Source organism: Chiloscyllium punctatum, chromosome 13 (genome assembly GCF_047496795.1).
Source record: "Chiloscyllium punctatum isolate Juve2018m chromosome 13, sChiPun1.3, whole genome shotgun sequence".
Classification (NCBI taxonomy): domain Eukaryota; kingdom Metazoa; phylum Chordata; class Chondrichthyes; order Orectolobiformes; family Hemiscylliidae; genus Chiloscyllium; species Chiloscyllium punctatum.
In genome coordinates this window covers 106,526,715-106,552,313 of record NC_092751.1, presented here as the reverse complement: position 1 = coordinate 106,552,313, position 25,599 = coordinate 106,526,715, and the positions used below count along the sequence as shown (strand labels likewise).

Below are 25,599 nucleotides of genomic sequence, written 5' to 3'. Positions count from 1 at the left end.
TGGTGCGGCCTCATCTGGAGTATTGTGTGCAGTTTTGGTCGCCATACTATAGGAAGGATGTGGCGGCATTGGAACGAGTGCAGAGGAGGTTTACCAGGATGTTGCCTGGCATGGTAGGAAGATCGTATGAGGAAAGGCTGAGGCACTTGGGACTTTTCTCATTGGAGAAAAGAAGGTTTAGGGGAGATTTGATAGAGGTGTACAAGATGATTAGGGGTTTAGATAGGGTTGACAGTGAGAACCTTTTTCCGTGTATGGAGTCAGCTGTTACTAGGGGACACAGCTTTAAATTAAGGGGTGGTAGGTATAGGACAGATGTTAGGGGTAGATTTTTTACTCAGCGGGTTGTGAGTTCATGGAATGCCCTGCCAGTAGCAGTGGTGGACTCTCCCTCTTTATGGTCATTTAAGCGGGCATTGGACAAGCATATGGAGGTTATTGGGCTAGTGTAGGTTAGGTAGGGCTTCGGTCGGCGCAACATCGAGGGCCGAAGGGCCTGTACTGCGCTGTATTTTTCTATGTTCTATGTTCTATGTTCTAACTCATCCTTCATATCTGCAGAATGACCGTCAATTCTTGGTTTGATGCTGAACAACATGGAGGCCTACCGCAGCCAGTAATGAGCTGCTGTCACCAGGTACCTGCTCAGACTTCCAAGTCAAGAATTCTCAATGTCTGGCTTGTTCAATGCATTTGGTAAGATAGGAAGCTGAATATTAATGAAGCAAAATCTTTAATATGGAGTTTGATAAGCTATAATCTCTGTCAACGGGCAACTCACCACTGCTTGAGAAACTCACCTCACCATTTGGGAAAAGTATAAAAAGTGTAATGAGATGCTCTCAACATTGAGATAGGCCTCCCCAGACTTCTCACACAATTCAACCGTAAATCTTGTCATTTTTCCTGTTTCTCATATCTCTCATAAAGTTCTGCCCTATCTGTCTAAAAAGCTGATTCTAGCAGATTCAATACAAAGTTGTAAAAAGAAGTATGTTCAAAAAGGTGGGATTTGCAAGGTCATTGGCTATAAAGATCTATGAGATGACCGGTGATCATAAAAATGATATGTGAATGCAAATCTTTCCTTCTTTGTCTGTGTATGGGAACAACAGTATGGGCGAATGGGACCAACTGGAAAGCTTGTTAAAAGAGTTGCTATAGACACATTGGGGCTGAGTGGCCTCCTTTTGCATTTCATTACTCTTCAAATAAGTGAGGTTAAACTCTCCTATCTTGTGATGAAATAAGGTTGTCAGAGAGGGAAAGATGGGATTTTATATTCCCTGTGAAAGACACCAGCTCTGACTATGCTGCACTCTCTCAGTGCTGCAGAATCTGCCTCGGTGCTGTGCCCAAATCTCTAGGTTTAGGCTTGAACTAATGACCTTCTAAGTCAGAGGTGAGAGCACTATCCATTTGTTGTTTTCCTGTAGTTGTTTTCCTAGACCATTTTTGTTCCTTTAAACCCATACCTATGTTCCAATGTTACAGGCCATTCATTGTCGGCACTTCTGAAAGAACTTCATTCTTTTCTTGTCAGCTTTGTAGAAAGGTGGGATTTTGGAATTACTGAACTCAACATAAATTGTACTCAAGGTCTTAGCAAAATACCTGAGAAGAAACTTCAAAGGCGTGACTATAACATTTCTCTTTATGCACTTTTATATAAATTAATCCAGTTGTCACAGTCAACAACATTGCGGGCACCAGAGATTGATTTGACTCGAACAATGGACACAAAATAAACTGAAATAAAACAGAAGCATGTTGTTGTAGGAGTGAATTCCCACTAATATCTAGTCCTCGATGGCTTTAAGTGGTTCAACAGTGGATTAAATAGGTACAGGTTACAGCCTTCCTGACATATTGAACAAAAGCAAATGACTCATCATTGCTTAATGAAAGAAAGTGTCCTTTTTAAGAGATCTGATGGGGCATAATTGACAAGAGCACAGTGCCAGGCATTCAAACCTTCTGTAAAATGCTGTTCTTTAGTGCTCTTTGTGTCAGCCTTGTTCAATTCTCTCCAGATGTTTTACCAATAAAGGTAAGGATCTAACAATGGACCTGCCTTCATTGAAGACTGCCCTGTTCCATCTATTACAGAATCCTGGTGTGCATAATCACCTTTCAGAAGAGTATATATAAATTGAATAATTGAACCCATGACTGCGTCCATGGTCTCAGAAATCATATTTGAGCCGGATCTGTGGGTGAACTTTAGCCTTTCTTTTGCACTTGGTGAGTTGCAATCCAAAGAGTACAGGAGTTTATCCTCCGAGTTCTTTGCTTCCTTGGTTACTGGATGACGACAGATATTTGTTTAGTAAAATATACTCCTCAAGTATATTTATTTGTATTGTGGCTAAGGTGTTTCCTCTCCAAAATGGTGCTTATGACTGAAACACTGTCACCATAGCTACACCTGGAGGTAGTCAGTGATTTTTCTGGGCAACACTGATTTAAAGAGAAATCCCAGAAAACAAACTCAAAACATCAATCCATTACTTGGATCTTAAAACACATGAGAGCTTGAAGTATAAAGTCAGTCTTATTTTGATCTCACCTGGGCTGAACATTTAAAAATTGATTGCCTGTGATTTCATTACAGGCGAAATTCTGAACTCTTTCAAACAGGAAACACAGACTTTTGCTCCATGCAAACACACCCTAAACTCAGATGTTCTCCAACCATTATTTGTTTGGGGGATATGGGCGTTACTGACAGGGCCAGCATTTGTTGACCATCCCTATTTGCCCTCGAGGAGGTGTGGTGAGCTGTCTTCTTGAACCGCTGTGATTCATTTGGTATAGAAACACCCTCAGTGCTGATAGGAAAGAAGGAAGTACCAAGAATTTGACCCAAACAGAGTTGATTCTGAGAAATTCTGAGAGTCTAGTCATGTTTGAGAGTATAGAACCAGGAGTCATATTCTCTGGTCGAGAGATCAAACATTTATGACTAAGATTAGGAGATAATTGTTCACTTAAATAGTTGTGCTTTTTTGGAATTCTCTCCCACTCAGAAGACTGTTGGTGTTCAGACATGAAGGACAGGGATAAGGTGAGTGACAAGTGTCTTTCCTTGGGTGATAGAGTTCAAAACTAGAGGGCATATTTTTAGGGTGAGAAGAGAAAAATTATAAAGGACACGAGGGGCAATTTTTTTAACACAGACAGTGGTTCGTGTTTGGAATGAACTGCCAGAGAAAGTGATGGATGCAGTTACAGTTACAATGTTTAAAAGTCATTTGGATAAGTTCATGAATAGGAAAGGTTTGGAGTGATATGAGCCAAGCGCATGGAGGTGGGGCTAGTTTAGTTTGAGAGCATGGTCAGCGTGGACTGGTTGGACCGAAGGATCTGTTTCCATTCTGTATGACTCTATAACAGAGGTTGATGGATTTGTTTTAAACATGAGCGGCATTAAGGAATTTGAGAAGAGTGACATTGAGGCAGAATATCAGCCTTGAACTTATTGAAACTTGGAACATTCTCAAGAACTGAGTAGCCTCCTCCTGATTCTCCAATCTTTCTGAATCATGTGCCACATTATTTTTAAAATTCATTCATGAGCCTGCTCCATCCCTAATTGCCAGGAGGGGCCAGACCAGGTAAGGAGTTTCCATTAATGAACTAGATGGCTTTTTCAACAATCAGCAACAGTTTCAGATTTGATATTAAATTCAAATTCCATCATCTGCCATGACAGGATTCGAACCAGAGTACCTGGGACATGACCTCAGATTCTGGATTAATAATCCAGTGATAATATCATGTGGCCATCGTCTCTCTTGCAAGGAGGGAAAGGACCCAGCATTGCCAAGAATGGAACATCAGAACATAAAACTTAGAAGCAGGAAGAGGCCATTTGGCCCTTTGAGCCCGCCCCATCATTTCAAAACATCATGGTTGATCTGGTTGCGGTCTCAGCTCCACTTTCCTGTCTTGTCCTGCCCCATAATGTTCAACTCCTTTGGCTAATAAACATCTGTCTAACTCAGGCTTAAATTAATTAAATCCCTAGCCTCAATTTATTTCTGAGGAAGAGAATTCCACAGATGACTGAACCTTTGGAAGTCAAAAAAGTCTTCTTATCTTGATCTTAAAAGGGAGCTCTCTTATTCTTAAATAGTCCTTTCATTTTAGGTCACTCAAACATGGTGTATTCTCCAGATTCCAATAATTTCATGTTTCCTCAAGATCTTATATGTTTCAATAAGATCACCTCTCATTCATCTAAACTCCAATGGATATAGGCTTAACCTATTTAACCTTTCTTCCAGAAATTAGTCAAGTTAACCTTCTCTGAACTGCTTCTAAAGCAAGGAAAATTTTCCTTCTTTTATATTCCATTCCCTTCATAGTAACACCCTATTTGCCTTCCTAATCACTTGCTGTGCTTGCTAACTATTGTTATATAATTTGTGTAATAGGACACCCACATCCATCATGTACCATGAGTTCTCGAATCAACAATGAACCCTGTGGTATTCCATTAATTGCAGCTTGCCAACCCTAAAACCCCCATTTAGCCTTACCCTCTACTTCCTGTTATTAACTAAACCTCTACCCATGCCAATAAATCACCCCATACACCTGGTGCTCTTATATTGTGTATTTAATGAGGAGGTAGATTTATTTTTTAATATCAGGGAGTTAAGAGCTATGATGATCTGGTATAAAAGTAGGAATTGGGGTCTGGGCCAGATCAGCCATGATTATATTTAATGGCGGGGCAGAATGGCTTCTGAAATAATTTGACTGAGGCTAATGTCCTGTCACCAAGTCACCCTTGACTATAGTGTTGCCTCATACAGAATCAGGGCACCAAAGTGTAGTACTCAACCTTGTAATGTCAGCCAAGGCTCCCCGATTGGATAAGATTAACAGCCCCAATCAGGGAACTCATATTCTATGCGTTTTAGTTGGACGACCTCATTACAATCACTACCCCTACTCCTGCTCTTACTTCGCATGTTCTAATGATTTGCCTTTCACAGAGCCATGTTGGCTCAAATCGTGAATTTCTAAGTATCCTGCTTAACCTCTTTAATAATAGTTTCTAGAACCTTCGCAATGATAAATGTAAGGCTAACTAGCAATAGTTATAGTTGACCTGCTATAGGGAAGACATTATTAAGGTGGAGAGAGCTTAGGAGAGATTTACCAGGATTTTGCCTGGAATGGAGGTTTTGAATTATACAGAGAGGCTGAATATGCTGGGACTTTTTTACTGAAGCGTAGGAAGTTAAGGCGTGGTCTTATAGTGGTTTATAAAATCACAAGGGGTATAGATAAAGTGAATGGCAAATGTATTTTCCCTAGTTTGGGGGATTTCAGGACTTGGGGACATAATTTTAAGGTGAGAGGAGAAAGATTTAAAAAAGACATGATGGGCAATTTTTTTAAACAGAGTGGTTTGCAGGAGAATTGAATTGTCAGCGGAAGTGTTGGATGTGGGCACAATTACAACATTTAAAAGACATTTGGATAGGTTCATGAAAGAAAAGGTTTGGAGGGATTTAGGTTAGGAGCAGGCAGATGGGACTAGATTAGTTTGGGATTATGTTTGGCATGGACTAATTGGACCAAAGGGTCTGTTTCTGTGCTGTATGATTCTACCAATGAAGCATTGATGAAAGTGAACAGTGATGTGGAGCTTTCCAACTCCATGCAACTGCTTTAGACACACTTTCTACATTTCCATCTACTCCAAAAAACATATTGGAACATGGAATATTCCTGTTTCTTCAGACTATGAACCAAGTATATATTTCTGCCAATCAACATTTTTCAAGATCATGTCTGACCACTTCTCAGCATCTTAGAAAATCTGGAAATGTATTAATTCAAGGACAATGCAGAAAATAATCTTTCTCATGACAAGTCATTCAGGAAATCTCCTAATCACCCTGTATCTGCTCCAGCTCATCTGTGAAGACGGTAAACACTGAGTCCAGTGGTGAGGGCAGGCTTGTCATGAAAAGGTGACACTCTGATCTTATTCTCTCTGCTGGTCTGTAATCAGAACACTTCAGAACAAGTATCCCCATTTTATGGAAATGGGATGAGTTTGAAGAAAATAATACGGACCATAAAACCTGTCAGGCTTTTGGGAAAATGTAAGGAATTGGTTCTAGTTGAACAACCTTTTCAAACACACAGTGGGCTGAATTGGGTCTCCTTCAGTAATTTAATATATGTAAGAGTACTAATGCTCAATGTCCACGTAAAACCCCTTCTCATTACTTTAATCGAATTCAAAAGGACAACCAGGTCTCATCATCTTGGTGCTGTTCCAAATGAACAAAAGTGCCCGAGCTATTACCCTTCAGAAAGAAGAAATAATCTTTTTGTACGAGGTTTGTCTGTCATCATCGACTCACTGGATCCATGGACAGTGGATAGAAGGACCCCCATCCACCCACCTCACAGTGTGGAAATATAAACAGAGGACACGATTGTAAAGAAAGATGAACCTGGGATTGTCTCAAATTCGCAAACACTAATGCTCAAGAATTTGCATAATACTTCCCTGAGGCTGACTTTCTGCTTTTCAATGTAATGACTTTCTGCCACCTGCTGGATAAATCTTGCAGTGTGTTTTGCATCAGAATGACAGAATAGACATCAGTGAAACAGGCCACTCAGCCCAATTGGTCCTCACCAGTTTTTATGCTCCTCACAATTTTCTGCCTGCCTTTTTTCATATACCATATCTGTTCCCTCTTGTCAAACTTCTCAAAAGCATCTCAACTGCTGTAGAAGTGGCGAGTCCCACTCATTATTATCATCAGCAATCATAGAATCTCCACAGTGCAGATAGAGGTCATATACCTCATCAGGTCTGTACCAACCCTGTGAAAAGCATCCTATCCACCGTATCCCTGTATCCCACTTTTCCCATGGCTAATCCACCTCGGTGAAATTGAGTACGGCAGTTGCTAGAGATCAGAGTCCAGAGTATCAGATTAGAGTGGTGCTGGAAAAGCACAGCAGGTCAGGGAGAATCTGAGGAGCAGGAAAATTGACGTTTTGGGCAAAGGTCCTTCATCAGGAAGGAGGCTGGGTGCCTCAGGAGTGGAGAGATAAATGGGAGATGGGTGTGGCTGGGGGGAAGATGGCTGAGACTGCAATAGGTGGATAGAGGTGGGGGTGAAGGTGATAGGTCAGAGAGGAGGGTGGAACGGATAAGTGGGAAGGAAGATTGACAGGTGGGACAGGTCATGAGGATGGTGCTGAGCTTGAAGGTTGGAACTGGGGTAAGGTGGGGGGGGAGGGGAAATTAGGAAATTGGTGAAGTCCATATTGATTCCATGAGGTTGGAGGATCCCGAGGCGGAAGATGAGGCGTTCTTCCTCCAGGCGTTGGGTGGTGAGGGAGCGGCGGCGGAGGAGGCCCAGGACCTGTATGTCCTCGGCAGAGTGGGAGTGGGAGTTGTCGTGTTCGGCCACGGGGCGGTGGGGTTGGTTGGTGCGGGTGACCCAGAGATGTTTCTTAAAGCGCTCTGCAAATAGGTATCCAGTCACTTCAATGTAGAAGAGACCGCATCGGGAGCAACGGATCCAATAAATGATGTGTGGAAGTGCAGGTGAAACCTTGATGGATGTGGAAGGCTCCTTTGGGGCCTTGGACAGAGGTAAGGGGGAAGGTGCCAGGAGGAGAGGGTGGGTTGTGGGGTGGGGGTGGGGGGGGGAGGAGGAGGGGGGTGGGCGTGGACCTGACGAGGTAGTGACTGAGGGAACGGTCTTTCTGGAAAGTAGATGGGGTGGGGAGGGACATATATCTCTGGTGGTGGGGTCCGTTTGTAGGTGGCGGAAATGGTGGAGGATGATGTGATGTATACGGAGATTGGTGAGTTTAAAGGTGAGGACCAGGGTGGGGGAGGGGGAGGGTTCTGTTCATGTTGCGGTTGGAGGGCTCCGAGAGCAGAGGTACAGGATGTGAATGAGATGCATTAGAAGGCATCATCAACCAGAGTGGGTAGTGAAATTGCAGTCTTTAAAGAAGGAGGCCATCTGGTCTGGTCCACCCAGTCTGCACATCCCTGGACACTATGGGGCAATTTTGTGTGACCAATTTGCACAACTTTGGACTGTGGGAGAAAACTGGAATGCTCAGAGGAACCCACGCAAACACAGGGAGAATGTGTAAACTCCACACATTCAGTCACCCGAAGCTAGGATCGAACCCAGGTCCCTGACACTGTGAGGCAAAAGTGCTATTCACTGAGCCACCACTCCTCGAAACAAGAAGAATACTTCCCTCAGAGTGCAGTCTGCAGCAAATGCATGTACTGTACATGGAATCTGCAGCTATTGCACGGTTCTCAAGGACTGGGAAACTGACCTTCTCTAAATAAAACCTGAAAGAACTGCGGATGCTGTAAATCAGAAACAAAAGCAAAAATTGATGGAAAAGCTCAGCAGGTCTGGCAAGATCTATGGAGAGAAATCAGGCTTAGTGGTTGGGTCTGGTGACCCTTCCTCAGAACTGAGTCTGTTCTGAAGAAGGGTCACTGGACCCAAAACGTTAACTCTGATTTCTCTCTACAGATGCTGCCAGACCTGCTGATCTTTTCCAGCAATTTCTGTTTTTATAACTCTCCCATTCTTACTGCCTTCCACATGTGAACATTGGAAGGATTTGCAGTTCGATAATCTATTTGGCTGCATTATTAACGTACCTTCCTTGGCTGTCAACTCTTGGGGTGGGACTTGAACCTGAGTTTTTGACTCATAGACAGGAATGCCACCCACTGCCCCTTCAGAACACTGTCTGTCTCCCATCCCAAATCCTCCCACATTCTGACTACTTGCTAAGTATAAAAAGCTTCCCCAAATTCAGATTTGATTTATTCATGGATAGATTATCTCTCCTGCCCGTTTAACCTCCCTGCCTGTGGCAATAACTCCCAACATTCTCTTTACCTTTCCCTTATCCATTGCCTTCATAATTTTAAATATTTATATGAATGTTTTGTTAACTTTCATGATGGCAATAATACAAAGAGGTTCCAAACTGAAAAAAATAATAAATATTTCATTTATCCAAGCCTCCTCTTTCACTATTAAGGATTTGGAGGCATTCTCAGAGGTGAGAAAGCAACATTTTGCAGTTAGAAAACCAACCCTGCAGTCAACACTCAGCTCAGAGCTGCAATAAAATGAAGAACTGCAGGTGTTGGAAATCTGAAACAAAAACATAAAATGTTGGAGAAACTCAGCAGGTCTGATGGTATCTAGTGAGAGAAAGCAGAGTTTACATTTTGGATTCAGTGACCCTTCAACAGAACTGCCATAGTCTGGTGTTCAGGAACCCCTACTATTTAAGGTTCTGAAAGTGAAAGCTGGTATTTGGGCAACTCTTCCACAAGAATTGGGACAGGGGATGGCCAGTTATTGTATTCAAACTCAACAGAGAACCTCTGATTCTGCTGCATCTCTCATAACCTCAGGAGGTCCTGAAGTCTTTCACAGCCAATCAAAAACTTCTTAAGTTTTCTTGTGTCAGAAATGAGGCTGGTAATTGGAGCACAGCAAGATCCCACAAGCAGCAGCGAGGTGAATGACCTGGTGCATAACCTGCATTTGGGATGTGACTCGAAGGATATCTCTTGGTCCAATTTCCAGAAGAACACCCCTGGAATGGAGCTAGGCTCTCACATCAGAAGGTGCAGGACCCACCTGAGGAACCTAATCACAAAACCTAGACTGATACTCTAGGTATGGTACTGAGGGAGTGCTGCATTGTTAGGGTTGTTTATCTAGGGTCCTGTTTAGCGTCTGAGCTAGACATGACACCATCTGAAGAGGATCTGAAGCTCTATGTGTGTTTTATATTTGTCCCTGAACCAACATCATTGAAATTGACTGACTTTCCATTCTCACATTGCTGCCTGTGGGAAAGTGCTGTGTGAAAATTGACTGCTGCATTTCCTACCTTACAATAGCGAGTAAAGTTAAAAAATACTGCATTGCCTGCTAAGTAGTTTGAAAATAGGTCAAGGAACATGTTATATATAAATTTGTTTGCGTCAGTGATTATTGGGTTTGTCTATGACTTGCTGGCAATTTTGACTGATTTGTGTTTCCATATCTGGATTGAGGTGAGTTGAATGTTTTTGTCACAATATCCTGTTGATAAGACACAAACCATTAGTTGGCTCTGACTGTGCTTCTGTCTCTAAATCTATTCACTCCATCAGATAAGAAGGAGGTGGTCGATGTAGTATATTGAGACTTACGATAAGCCTTTGATAAAGTCCTACATACGAGTAAACAAACTTAAAGCAGATTGGATTGAGGACAATACCCTGGTAAAGTCTGAAATCTGGTTAACAGACAGAAAACAGAGTAGGAATTTTCAAGTTTGCAGGCTGTAACCAGTAAAGTTCCATAGGGATGACTGCTTGGACCCCAGATATTCGCAATCGATATCATTGATTTGGAGATGGGGATTAAATGTAATATTTACAACTCTGGCAATGACATTAAACTAGGTGGGTGTGTGACTTGGGAGTAGATTGCAAAATCACTTTAAGGGGATTTGGAGAGGCTAAATGAATTGGCAAAAACAAAAGGCAGATGTAATGAAATATAAACTTACCTATCTTGGTCAGGAGAAACTGAAAAGCAGAGTATTTTTAAAATGGTGGGAGGCTGGAACATGTGCTGAACTTCAAAGGGACTTGTTTTTTTTGTTCAAGTGTCACTGAAAGTTAACAGACAGGTATAGCAGAGAGTGTGGTGCTGGAAAAGTAGCTTCCGAAGAGCAGGAGGATCAACGTTTCGGGCAAAAGCATCCACAGTCCTCACTTTTACCTGGACAAGTATAGCAAGCAATTAAGAAGTCACATGGTTTTTTGGCCATTATTACAAGGATATTTGAGTACAAATATAAATTTTCTTTCTTCAATTATGTAGAATCTTGGTGTCCTTACCTATGGAAACTTTCAGTAGGAGTGCATTGAATTCTCATCAAACTAATTCCTGAATACAGATGAAAGAATGATGAAATAAACTGACCATATATTCTCTGGAGTTTATAAGAATGAGAGCGAGGTCAAAAAGTAAAATTCTTACTTGGTATAGATCAGAGAGGATGTTTCCCACTGACTGTAAACAAGACTTAAATCAGGAGACACAATTTCAGAATAAGGGGCATTTCAGATTGGGCTAGGAGGAATTACTTCACTTAGAGGGGTGATGAATCCCCAGCTCTAGATGTTCACTCTTGAGTTTGTTCAAGACTGAGGTTCTGGATATTAAAAACTTCAAAGGATACGGGGATATTGCAGGAAAATGGTGCTAAAGTAAAAGATCAACCAGGGTCTCCTCGAATGGAGGAGCAAACTCAAGGGGCTGAATGGCCTATTCCAGCTTCAATCCATTATATTCATTTGTTTTTCTCCCCAATTTGACAAAGCCATGGTTCAGGTAATCTATTTGATATGCAGCAGAGCATCATCATCATCACCTTCCCCCATATGGAATCTTTTGCATCCACCTCGCCAAACAGCTGCTGACATATTTATCCCAAAATTCAAGAGTTTCGAAGCCTTGTTTACTGAAAACATTCACCATTGGTGTTTTCTGAGTAGTGTGCTGTTAACATGATTACAAATTAAAGCTCATGTGCTAGACTGAAGTAGAGAGCCTTTAACCTCTCAGAGGATGTTGAATTGGAGTGGTCAATGGCAGCTATGAGATAAATTATGATGTAGCTGAGACAGATATATTTCAAGGTTTTGTGACAATTTCTATGTGGAATTTAAAATTAAACACTTAAACTGAATTTGATCGATTGCCAGCTTTTTTTCAATGGAGAGTTTACAGCTTCTTCATCGAGTAAGTCCACATACCCAAATGCAGCCCCTCTCACCATAACTCAGTGGGGTCTCAAACTGAAATTTTGGGTTCACAAACTCTGACTGAAATATGACAATTGTGCTGAACCCTAACAGGGAGGCTCTCAATTTACACAGGCCCACTTTGCTCTCCCAGGCCTTCCTCCTCTCTCTCACAATTCTCACTTAGAGGTTGGGACAATTTTCAAGGTTTAAAATGGGTCACAGCAGGAAAAGCGTTGGGAAGCACTTTCTTTGTTTACCTTACTCTTTAGGTTTTAAAGAGCACAAATTTGGAAAATTAGGACAAAAAAAAAGCTACTTCCTAAAATTTATTCACTCACAGGATATGAGCAGCTGTGGCTAGACCAGTATTTATTCCTCATCCCTAATAGACAGCAGTTAAGAGTCAACCGCATTGCTGTGGGTCTGGAGTCACATGTAGGCCAGACAAAGTAAGGAAGGCAGATTTTGTTCCCTAAAGGGCATTTGTGTACCGGATAGGTTTTCCAACAATCAACAACTGATTCATGGTCATCATTACACTCTTGTCATAGAGTCATAGAGATGTACAGACCCTTCAGTCCAACCTGTCCATGCCGACCAGATATCCCAACCCAATCTAGTCTCACCTGCCAGCACCCGGCCCATACCTCTCCAAACCCTTCCTATTCATAGACCCATCCAAATGCCTCTTAAATGTTGCCATTGTACCAGCCTGCACCACATCCTCTGGCAGCTCATTCCATACACCACCTCTGCGTGAAAAAGTTGCCCCTTAGGTCTCTTTTATATCTTTCCTCTCTCACCCTAAACCTATACCCTCTAGTTCTGGACTCCCAAACCCCAGGGAAAAGACTTTGTCTATTTATCCTATTGAATTCAAATTTCAACATCTGCTATGACTGAATTTGAACCCAGTTCCCCAGAGCACTAGCTGAGCTTCTGGATTAGTACTCTAGCAATAATACCACTCGGCCATTGCCTCCCCAATCTTACCTTGGTATTGAACATGTTTCTTGAAACATTAAATGCACTGAATTATTAAAGACAAAATAAATAATTAGTTGACTTGCACTTACAATAAAGACTTATTGCATATTTAATATCAATATATCATTGCTGTTAATGTAACATAGAATTGGTGTTAAAACAGAAGTTTTATAGTCGGGAAAATGAAAATGCTACTGAAGGATATATTTTCATTCTTTGTGTGGAGCTGTGATTAAAGGTGTCTGATTTACATATAAATGTGTACATTAATATAATTTCAAAATTTGTGTTTTAAAATAGTGGGATATGGTTTACTTTTGTGAAGGGTGAAAAGAAATCAAACAGGGCTTCTTAAACATTGACCTAATCCATTTTGAGCTCGTCAGATTATTAATGGAAGAATATTTGCAGTGTTCTGGTTTATGACAGGTTGGGTAAAAATTGAAGAGCATTAGCTTGTTTTAAGTCCAGATTATCAAAAGTTAATTTTTGCTGAGGAAACTCTGATCTTTTTTAATCACTTCAGTGGACACCAGACTTATCTCAGAAGCAAATACTTTTTTTTCTTAAAAAACTACAGAACCGTTGGGGAAATTAGAGGTTCTTCAGGGGGAAAAAAAGTTTATTTTGTGTAACTTCCAGACCAGAAGTGTTTGGTGAGAAATCTGCAGGTTTTTAAAAAAAACTGAGAAAATCTAAGCCCTCAGCTTTGTATCAGAAAAGGTCACACTTCACAGGAAAGAACTGGAGAGAATTGCACATATCAAACACAAAGATTTGATGTAGAAATTAATTTATTTGGATTTGAATTGCTGAAAAGTGATGGTGTTGAGGAAAAGATCAAAACTTTATCTTGCAGTGCTCTTTAAGACTTTTATTTCCAAGTGTATACCATATTTAGATAACTTGGGTTCTGTTTTTCATTTTTGCCCTTTGTATGGTAAACTTCTGTTCTGTTGTTAAAGAAACTCTGTATTGATAGTTCAGTGATCGATACCATAGTAACTTAACAAAATACAATCATTCTGGGATCTGACTTATCCAGTAGCATCATCAGATGGAACCATAACAATATGCCTTGTTTCTTCCAATGGGACATTTTATTTCAGCTGATTGATTAGCAGACAGGGCTTCAGTTTACTATTTCATTTAAAGAATGTCTATCTTGATTGGAATATCTGTTCTAATGTTGGACAATGTACTCAAGTCATGGCAGAAGAAGCTCAGCAGAGTAAACCATGAGGTGATACATTTTAGTCTGAAGAATGAGAGACAATGAATGGGAGACAATGCAAGCTTACACGATAAAAATTTCAAGGGGTTGTTTGAACAGAGACTTGAGGATGTTTGTGCACAAATCTTTAAAGGTTAACAAGGCAATTAATAAGGTACTGGATTAGTGGTGCTAGAAGAGCACAGCAGTTCAGGCAGCATCCAAGTAGCTTCGAAATTGACGTTTCGGGCAAAAGCCCTTCATCAGGAATTAATAAGGTATACACAACCAAGGCTTTCTAATAATGGCACAGAGTACAGAAAAAAACCCACAATTTTTATGTTTAACTGATTTAAACCCAAATGAAATATCATGGGCACCACACTCTAGGAATGATTTAAAGACTTTGGAGAAAGTACAGAAAAGTTTGCAGAATAAGGGATTACAGTAGCCTTGATAAACTGGGGATGCCGGGATTGTTCTCCTAAGAGTCAAAAAGTGTGGTGCTGGAAAAGCACAGCCGGTCAGGCAGCATCCAAGGAGCAGGAGAATCGACGTTTCGAGCATAAACGCCTCTGAAGAACTTATGCTCGAAGCGTCAACTCTCCTGCTCCCCAGATGCTGCCTGACTGGCTGTGCTTTTCCAGCACCACATCTTTTGATCTCCAGTTATCTGCACTCCTCACTTTCTCCTTGTTCTCTTAGGAGTAGAGCTTGATTAGAGGTGATTTAATGGAGATTTTGACAAACACAAAGCATTCAGCAGAGTATATAATGAGAAACAATTTGTAATGGCTGAATGGTTGATAGGAAAATAGCACAAGTTTAAGGCAAATGAACCAGAGATAATTTGTGCAAAATCTGTTTTCTTTTTACAGACGCAGTTAGGAATTGGAAGTTGCTGTCTGATGTGTGGTGGAAGTAGATTTGGTTGCAGCTTTTCAAAAGCCATTGTACAAATATTTGGAGGAGAAAAATTAGGGTTATCGGGAAGCGTGGGAAGAGAATGGGACTAACTGGGCTTCTCTGAAAAATCTAGACTGGACAAAAAGCGAGTTAGTGTGGGTACTAGAAACCTTAAATAAAAACAGAAAGTGCTGCAGAACAATAGTTCTGGCAGCAAAATATCGTGGGTTGTAAAGTATAGAATGGGGCCATTTGGCTCATCATGTCTACAACAGTCATCAAGCATCTACCTAATTCTAATCCTATTTTCCACCTTGCATGCTATGGTATTTCAAGTGCTCATCTAAATGCTTATTAAATGTCTGAGGATTCCCACCTCTACAACCTTGTTAGGAGCAAATTCAAAATACCCACCAGCTGCAAGGTGAAAATGCTTTTCTTCAAATCCATCTAATGCTCCTGCGGCTTATTTTCAAATGATGGTGTAGTGATTGCAATGTGGTCAATCAGCTGGACCTCATAGACTTCGAGTTCCCTGACTGACATATGAAAAGGTTGAATCTCACAGATACTGACATTCTGGTACTTGACTCTGACTGAGGCAATATTGAAGTCAAGGACTATTCAAGTGTAAATAAAAGGTCACTTGGTGATGGGATACCAACCTCTGTGGAAATTTTTTTCAGGTGCTGCCTGGTTATTGCCCCCTCTACCTAACTATGTCCCTCATAAATTTGTATACCTCAGTCAGGTCTTCCTTCTCATCCTTCACTACCCTCAGCCAATCTCAAACAAAACAGAGAACACATGGATGCTGGAAGTCTGAAACAAAAACAGAAATTGCCGGAGAAAATCAGGTCTGCAGCTCTTGTGGGAACAAATCCGAGTTAATGCTTCCAGCCTTGGTGACTTGTCAGCAGATACTGCCAGACCTGCTGAGTTTCTCTGGCAATTTCTGTCTTTGTTTCGGTCTCTCTTTTTAGCATCCAAGTGGTAAGAGAGCAAAGCTGAATTAATGTTTCCAATGCAATGTGGCAGTTATTTGGAAGTGAACTTCAGACTGTCCACAGCCACCTGATGAAGTAGCAGCGCTCTGAAAGCTAGTGCTTCCAAATAAACCTGTTGGACTATAACCCGGTGTTGTGTGACTTTTAACTTTGTACATCCTAGTCCAACACTGGCATCTCCAAATCAGACTGAATGGCCTCCTCTGTGCTGTGTTGTCCTACCGTAGATGAACGAGTTGGATCCAAGGGTCTGTTTCTGTGTTGTACATCTCTATAACTCTCCCTGCACTGCTGAGAGGATGCAGAACTCTCGAGGAAGCTGACACCAGATTGCAGTAACGCCGCCGGGTCGCCCGGTGGCGCTGCCGCTCCCTGTATGAGCGGCGGTCGCCTCTCTTCCGCTGCGGTAGGTGTCGCTGCGCTGGGAGAGTGGGAGGAAGAAGGCGGGGTTTAGGGGGTGGGCGCAGGCCGGGAGGCGGAGACACAGGGGCAAGTCCTGCCGGATGAGGGAAGCTTGGCCGCTGCTTTGACTGCGAACCAGGGGTCAGTCAGGAGAGTGCGTGAGAATCGGAGCGGCGGCACCACCACCACCGGGGACGGCGGACAGACGGAGCGCGACATGGAGACGGGGGTGAGTGTGAGGCACGGAGGGAGGGGAACGGCCGGCGGCGGCGGGGGGGGCGCACGGTCGCCCGGGCAACGACCAACGTCTCGCTTGGTGACGCGTGGTCGGGTGACGTCATATCGATGCCACGACTGGTGTGATGTCACCGCTCGATTCCCCCATCCCCTTTCATGGGCAGGACCATATTCTCTCCCCTCCCCCACTCCCCCCCGCCCCCGCCCCCCTATCCCCTACCTCCCTACCCTCCTGCCCCCCCCCACCCCCCTGCCCCCTTGCCCCCCCACCCCCTTCCCCCCCACTCCCCGCCTCGCCCCCCTCACCCCCGCCCCCCTCCGTCCCCCCCATCCCCGCCCCCCCGCCGCCTCCCCCCTTCTGCCCCTCCCGCCCCCCCATCCCCCTTGCCCCCCCACCCCCCTGCCCCCTTGCCCCCCCACCCCCTTCCCCCCCACTCCCCGCCTCGCTCCCCTCACCCCTGCCCCCCTCCGTCCCCCCCATCCCCGCCCCCCCTCCGTCCCCCGCGCCCCCCCGCCGCCTCCCCCCTTCTGCCCCTCCCACCCCCCCCTCCGCCCCCCCACCCCCTGCCCCCCCACTCCCCGCCTCGCCCCCGCCACTCCCGACCCCCCTCCGTCCCCCCCACTCCCGACCCCCCTCCGCCCCCCCCCCCACCCCCGACCCCCCTCCGCCCCCCCCCACCCCCGACCCCCCTCCGTCCCCCCCCCGTCCCCCCCACCCCCGACCCCCCTCCGTCCCCCCCACCCCCGACCCCCCTCCGTCCCCCCCACCCCCCTGCCTGCCCCCCTGCCCGCCCCCCCGCCGCCTCCCCCCTCCGCCCTCCGCCCCCCCCACCCCCGACCCCCCTCCGACCCCCCTCCGACCCCCCTCCGTCCCCCCCATCCCCGACCCCCCTCCGTCCCCCCCATCCCCGCCCCCCCTCCGTCCCCCGCGACCCCCGCCGCCTCCCCCCTTCTGCCCCTCCCACCCCCCCCTCCGCCCCCCCATCCCCCTTGCCCCCCCACCCCCTGCCCCCCCACTCCCCGCCTCGCCCCCGCCACTCCCGACCCCCCTCCGTCTACCCCACTCCCGACCCCCCTCCGCCCCCCCCCCCACCCCCGATCCCCCTCCGCCCCCCCCCCACCCCCGACCCCCCTCCGCCCCCCCCACCCCCGACCCCCCTCCGTCCCCCCCACCCCCCTGCCTGCCCCCCTGCCCGCCCCCCCGCCGCCTCCCCCCTCCGCCCCCCGCCCCCCCCTCCGCCCCCCCCCTCCGCCCCCCCGCCCCCCCCCTCCGCCCCCCCTCCGCCTCCCCCTCCGCCTCCCCCTCCGCCCCCCCTCCGCCCCCCCTCCTCTGCCCCCCCTCCTCTGCCCCCCCTCCTCTGCCCCCCCTCCTCTGCCCCCCCCTCCGCCCCCCCTCCGCCCCCCTCCTCCGCCCCCCCCGCCCCCCCTCCTCCACCCCCCCTCCTCCGCCCCCCCCTCCTCCGCCCCCCCCTCCTCCGCCCGAACCATCTCCGCCCCCCCACCTCGCCCGCCCCCCCCACCTCGCCCGCCCCCCCCCACCTCGCCCGCCCCCCCCACCTCGCCCGCCCCCCCCACCTCGCCCGCCCCCACCTCGCCTGCCCCCCCCACCTCGCCCGCCCGCCCGCTCCCCCTCACCTCGCTCGCCCGCCCCCCACCTCGCCCGCCCCCCCCACCTCGCCCGCCCCCCCCCACCTCGCCCGCCCCCCCCCACCTCGACCGCCCCCCCCACCTCGACCGCCCGCCCGCTCCCCCTCACCTCGACCGCCCGCCCGCTCCCCCTCACCTCGCTCGCCCGCCCCCCTCCCTCGCCCGCCCCCCCCTCCCTCGCCCGCCCCCCCCCCCTCGCCCGCCCCCCCTCCCTCGCCCGCCCCCCCTCCCTCGCCCCCCCCTCCCTCGCCCGCCCCCGCCTTACATTAAGCATTAATAATGACAAAGTCCTCTACCAAACTGTTCCCACCACACTCTTCCTGGAAAACCGAAAATTGACTCCTCCCTGTGTATCTTATTTTCTGGAAAAGCACAGTAGGTCAGGCAGCGTCCGAGAAGGAGGAGAATTGATTTTTCTGGCATAAGCATCATCAAGAAGGGGTGATTCAAGAGGGCTTTCCCTCCTTCACAGCCTTTCTGCTGCCATATTTTATTCTTTTGCTTCCAGCCTTTGTTCATCCATAATTTTACTGGAGAAGATGATGAGCCACCATCTTGAACCACTTCATCCGGTTTAGTTTAGCGACACCCACCATGCTGTTGGGAAAAGAGTTCTAGTGACAGTGAAGGAGCAGTAACGTAGTTACTAGTCAGCATGGTTGATGGGGCATTTGGAGGTGGTGATGTTCCCATGTGTTTGCTATCCTTGTCCTTCTGGGTGAGGTTGGAAAGTAGGTTCAAGCCCCATTCTAGCATGTAATCAAGACTGAGACTTCAATGCAGTACTGAAGGAATGTTGTAGGAACTTTCATTCAGATCAGATATGTGATCAAAGGTTTTATTTAAGGTCAGCCAGCAAGCAGTAACTAAAATGAATTTAATAAAATATTTAACTCTTCCGTAGCCTGGATGTAAATTGCTTTGTTACTGTATTTCAGTAGTGGTTGTTAGTTGGAAAGATTTTCTCCCACTTTGTGAGCTGCACTTTGTCTCACTGCACAAAGGAGTCTCTCATTGGTGACTTCATTCCATGTGACTCAGTTGGTGTCTTGTGGGATGTGTCATATGATTACAAGATTGAATAAGTACCCGCAGAGACAGGATAGGAAGAAACAAAGTGTCTGCAGCATTCGGCTTTTGTTCAAAACAATGAGTCAGGTATTAGATTTCTTTCCTTCTCATATCTTTCTAAAAGATATTAATTTGTTTGAACAGTGCAACTGCTAGTTTGGTTATATCTTGTCAGATGTATAAGAACGGTTAGTATGGGACTGTTTCTATATTTTATTAGTTGTCTTGTGGTGAATTTGGCTTTTGCAACAAAGATAAATAGGGCAATCTTTCAGTATCTGGACCCTGTACGGGCTGTTTGGTCATAACTGTTCTTTATCCTGTCTTTTTATAATGCTGTAAAAGATTTCCAACAAGAGTGTTGCTAATAAATACTTGAAACTAATCCACAGAAGACAATACTATTAGGATAGATAGCCAAGGGTTTTAGAGTCTAAGGAACTTTGTAAAACAGGAGTAAGTGTTAGTGGCCTTACATGGTTCCATTAACCCTCAACACCCTTTCAGATTCAAAACCTAATTTCAGCTTTGACTTCCTTCCACTAGAGTATATAGGGTCTGCAGAAAGAAACCATCAAACTCCTTTGATTGTCTTAAAACATGTAATTTGAATTGCCTTTAATTTACTGTGCTTGAGGGAATATAACTCAGCTTGGGTTTTGTGCTCCTGCAATAGTGTTGGAACCTAGTGAGGACCTTGCTCTCACTTTAGTCCCTGCTCAACAAGGATAGAGAGGCAGTCAGCAGCCACTGAAGGACCACTTTGAACTCTCCAAAACAAAGGCACTGTCTTTCCAGAAGTGTCCTTGACTGCAACCCACAGTATATTCCATCTCCATCTCAGCACAATGTAGTCTGAGGTAGAAAAAGCTACTTGACAGCTAAAAACAACAAGGCATCAGGAGGCGATGGAATCCCCACTGAAGCATGGATGTATAGTGGAGAAGTACTCATTTCCTTTTAGTTGGAAGAAGGACAGGAGTTTGCAAATTTGCTGTAATTATGACCATCTTTAAGAAAGATGACTGGTCTAACACCAGTAGTTACAATGGAATTTCCCTGCTGAGGGCCAAAGGGAATAGAAATCAGAAAGCCCCCCTCAATCATTTTCTTCTGGTGACTGAAGAGCATTCTTCAGAGTAACGATGTGGATTCCATCCTTTAAGGGGCACACAGACATGATCTACACTCTGGCAACTACAAGAGAAACACAGGGAACAGCACCAACCCTTGTGCATGGCCTTCTCTGAGCTCAATAAGGCCTGTGACACTGTCAGCTTTGAGGTATTATGGAGTATCCTCTGCTGGTTTAATTACCCTGAAGGTTTATCGTCATCCTCTGCCTGCTCCATGATGACATACAAGCCGTGACCCTAAGCAATGTATTTGCCACAAATCCAGTTCACGTTCAGACTGGGTCAAGCAAAGCCATGTGAATGCAACATCTTTTTCTTGATCTTCTTTGGTGTGATGCTCCACTTCACCCTCAGCAAGCTCCCTGGTGGAGTGGAGCTAATCCACAGGATAAATGGGCTGCTGTACAACCTCAATCATCTGCAGGTCAGCTCCAAGTTTGTCTCATCCACTGCCTTTGATCTACAGGATGCAGGCGATGCTTGTGTTTACATTCTCAGGCTGAGCACCAAGCCATTATCAATGCCTTCACTGGGGCATACGAGAGCATGAGCCTTACATTAAGCATTAATAATGACAAAGTCCTCTACCAAACTGTTCCCACCACACTCGCACTGACAACAACCTTCACTCTACTTTCAAAATCCACGATGAGGCCTGGGATAAGGTCGACTACGAAAACCAGCACCTCAGACCTGATACCAGGCTCATAGGCTATTGAGCAGTAGTGAGACCTGCCCTTCTTTAAAGCTCATGGACTGTTACAACAGGCACCTCAAACCCTGGAGAGATGCCGCTAACTCTGCAAAATCCTGAAAATCCATTGGTTGGAGAGTTGCATTAACGTCAGTGTTCTCACTCAGGCCAGCATCCCCAACATTGACACATTGACTGTGCTTGATTAGCTCCACTGGATGGGCCACACCGTCTGCATACCTGACATGAGATAATGGATAAAGCTGGATAAAGCTTTGTCCATGGAACACTCTCGCTGTGATGAAGCTCCAAGGGCACCCTCGCAATGTCCCTGATAAAGTGCAGCATTCCCATCGATTGGCCAAAGTGGAAGGAAAGCACCTGGGAATGTACCTGTAACCTCATTGCGGAAGGCATTTTGAATTCTGGTGTCGTCAGAGAAAGGAGTGTGTGGTGACCTATGTTCAGTTCCAGCCCCACGATCTGTGACCGGGGGCTACAAGCCATGCATTAGACTCTGAGTCACCTGAGAACACATTTCAAATTTGGAAGCAAGTCATCCTCGACCATAAGGAATTGCCTAAGAAGAAGGAGGCAACAAGAAAGGGAAGGTTGTGTTTGGGACCTGAGCTGCTCACATTTATGGCTATGTCACATGGCCTTAGCTGAATATGCCAAGAGAAACCAGGGCAAGCCACGGATTACTTGAAAAAGATGTGCTGAATTTTGATTGTGTGGATGGAAAATACTGTTCATGTGTAAAGTAGGAAACATCTCATACACAGCATAACCAAATTTTGTCTGTTTCCAATTACTTTCGAGGAAAATGCCAATCATCTGTGATCCACTAATTATTATTTACTACACCCGAATCCAAAGGATCTTGGTTTAACCCTGAAGTAACATTTCCTGCTTTGTATGTCATTAGCTACTCTGGGCAAACCCTGATTAATACTGTGGGACTAAAGTGATTTTCAAATCTTTAAATTGTTTTTCATGTGTGGCACTAAGTCTTTGCAAACTGTTTCTAGGACTTCTGCTTTGCTACTTTGCTCCTTTCAAACTTTGCTACTTTCAAGTCCTATTCACACATTCTCCCCAGTCTCTCGGATTTGCTTTGACTCCCAGTCCAGCAACTCTTTTTGAATTTCAAACTTACGTCCTTGTCTTCAAATTCCTTCATGATGCTTCCCTATCTGTGTAATCAGTCCAGTATCACAGCTTGAAAATCTGCATACGGTTTCAATTCTGGCCTCCTAAGCATACTGTTCCTTCACCCATTGGCGGTGTTGGTGCATTGACACTCCTGTGAATTCTCTGAGGTCTTTTACTTGCATTGAAAGGGCTGTATAAATCCAAGTTGTTGCAGTAGTAATCTTTATTTATTTAAGTACCTAAAAGGGACATTATGTTGCTAAAAGGTGCTTTTGCTAGTTTTACAAGATTAGGTTTCACACTTCATCTGCTTGAAACTAAAGTCTGATCCGGTTATGTAACAGATAACTGGAGTTGGCTTCAGTTAATTTAGTTATTTAGTTAATTGAACAAAGGTTTGTACTTGTTTCCTCCTCTTTGCCTCGACTATTGCTGGGAGATAGGGAATTGGAGGAGGCTGGACAGGATAGGGTTAATGCTGAGAATGTTCCCCCTCAGAAGGGGATCAGGACAAGAGCCTAGTTTGAAAATGAAGTGTTTCCAATTTAACTGAAATGAGGAAGAATTTATTCTTGAAGATTGTTAATCTTTGAAATTCTGTTCCATGGAGACTAGCGGAGGTTTGGTTGTTGACTGAATTAGAGGCTGAGTTAGATAGATTTTGGATGGATAAATGAATTGAGGGTCATTGGAAAAGGCAGGAACGTGGAGTTAAGAGCACAATCACATCAGCCATGATCATACTAAATAGCAAAGCAGGCTGGAAGGAAAGAATGGCTTACCCCTGCTTTTATTCTTACTCCTATTTCTGCTGAAGAAGAGTCACAGGATTTGAAATGTTAACTCTGCTTTCTCTCCATAGATACTGCAAAACCTGCTGAGTTACTCCAGCAATTTCTGTTCTTGTTTATTTCTGCTCTTAATTGGCATGTTCATGTGAAGCATTGACAAGACTTTGAGAACAGGGAATTGGATTTGGTTGGATATTCCTTTCACATAGCTGGCAGGACCATAATGGGCTGAATGGCTTCCTTCTGAGTATAGATTTCAATGGAACCAGCTGACTGATTTTCTTGAAATACAGTATTTTACTGGAAGTTGAGTTTGGGAGATTGTTGAGTCATATTGTTAAAAGTAAGGATTTGAGATGGTATTTTTTATCTTTGTATAATATGTAACTTTTTAATGGCCAGTCACAAAGTATTTACTCCCCCACTGACAGCACAGTGTGTGCCATCTACAAGAAGCAATACATCAACTCATTAAGGATCGTAAGACAGCACCTCTCAAACTCTAACATCTAGAGGGACAGGAGCAGTTGAAACATGAGACTGCCACCAACTGCAAGTTCCCCTGCAAGTCACTCACCATCTGATTTGGAAATATATCATCATTCCTTCAGTGTTACTGTATCAAAAGCCATGAACTTAATAGCACTGAGAGTGTCCCTACATCAAATGGACTGCAGTGGTTCAAGAAGGCAGCTCAGCATCATCATCTCTGGGCAATTAGAGGTGGATAACAGATGTTCTTCCTGTCTGCAATGTTTATATCCCAAAATTAAATAATAAATCAGGGGTTAAAGGGAGGAATGTTTCATGTTTGTTGGTAGGACGCAGTGATGCAGTCACTGATAAACATGTTGTGGCATTTATGGAATCATTTCCAGACTCTGGTCTCAGTGTGACATGGAAAATGTAGCTGTGTGACCTCTTCTGTGTGGATATACATTTATAAAATATTTATATATAGCTATTTATCCACTTCTGTTTTGAAAGTTATCTTTCCATCTGTTTCCATTGCCCTTTCAGATACCAAATTCCAGATCATAACCATTCTCTGCAGAAAACAAAATGTATTCCTCCCTCTTGTGGTTGATTGCCAATTAACTAAAAATTTTGCCCTCTTGTTTACTTACAATCCTGCCAGTAGAAATAGCTTCTGCTTATTCATTCTATCACAGCCCCTTGTGATGTCCTCCATTCTTCTTTCAGTTCAAGTGTTGACTGTGGTTCAGTTAGTAACACCCATACCTGAATCAGAAGAGTTGTGTGATCAAACCCCACTCCAGGGAATTGTACAAAATACAAGCTGGCATGATAGAGTGGTGCGGGGCGGTGTGCACTGTCGTAAGTGTCATTGTTTGAAATTTATAAATTGCCAGCTGTAGTGAGGTTTGACCATTTCTGCATACATTTTATACTTGGATGCTAGCACTATATATTTGTAATCTTCCATCTTGACTTTCTTGAAATGAATTGCTTGTCATTGATGTCCTGAATTTTCACTTCATATGTACTTTGACACGAGAATCCTGACCTTGTTTTGAGTAACTCGAAGAGATAAGTTCTGAGGAAAGATTGCTTAATTTTTTTTGTTCATTCAAGAAAAATGGGTGTTTCTGGCAGGTGACAATTTCTTACCGCTCCTAATTGCTTTGGAGAGACTGGTGAAGTATTGACTTGAACTGCTACAGTTCATGTGGTGTCGGTAAACAAGTTAGGGAGAGCATTCAAGGATAATGAACCATTGACTTTAAAGGAACCTTGATAGAGTTCCATGTCAGGATGGTAAGTAACATGGAAGCTTGCAGGTGGTGAATTACAGATGGGAAATAAATGCTGGCCCAGCCAGTGATGCCTGCATCCCATGAACAAACACAAAATAAATCACATCCTCAAGTGTTTGCTATCAATGTGTTTGTTAGCTTGTTCTCTCTCCATAGTTGCTGGCTGACCTACTGTGATCTTCAGCATTTTTTGTTACCATTTCTGAACTCACTTACTTTCAGCTACCTCCTATCTCCATTCTGTCATCAGTGACTATGTTTTTAAACCATTTGCAGGCATTTCTCACTGCTGTGTTGCATTTGCCAGCTGCATTCCATTATGATTTATCAGTTTCCCAATCCTAGTCCCTCCTCTGTTGTCCCTAGTTTTGTGAAATCTGTAGCGAAGCATAAAAGGGGAACTAAGACTGCATTAGATGACCAGGCCAAGAACAGTTTGTACAATATCTTTTCTTAGGCATGTGACCTTTTGACAGGTACTCCTCAATCCCATTCGCATTCTTTTGATTTTAGTTTTTATAAACTGCAGTAATACTCTGAAGGATGAAACCTGTGGGAGTTTTGTTTGAGTAAATAAGGAGAAACTGTTATCAGGTTCAGAAGGGCTTATAGATAGAGGTCACAAATTAAAGTATTTGGCAAAAGAGCCAGTGGGGAGTATTTTTTATGCACAGTGAGTTTTCTGTTGTGGAATGTGCTGCCTGACTGGGTACGA

At 44.7% G+C, this 25,599-nt stretch overlaps 1 protein-coding gene across 3 annotated transcripts in view; it reads left to right on the top strand.

Moving 5' to 3' along the window:
* The first annotated feature begins 561 nt into the window (after positions 1–561).
* sgpl1 (sphingosine-1-phosphate lyase 1) overlaps positions 562–25,599 on the top strand; it is a 90,932-nt gene continuing 65,894 nt past the window's right edge. Inside the window, exon 1 of one of the 3 annotated variants that reach the window (XM_072583550.1) lies at positions 562–637. In XM_072583550.1, coding sequence (XP_072439651.1) covers positions 563–637 — 75 coding nt within the window. In that variant the 5' untranslated portion in view covers position 562. Of the gene's footprint in view, positions 638–16,440; positions 16,605–19,344; positions 19,418–25,599 lie in introns of those variants that run through there. The other 2 variants (XM_072583552.1, XM_072583553.1) reach the window with 2 other exon arrangements.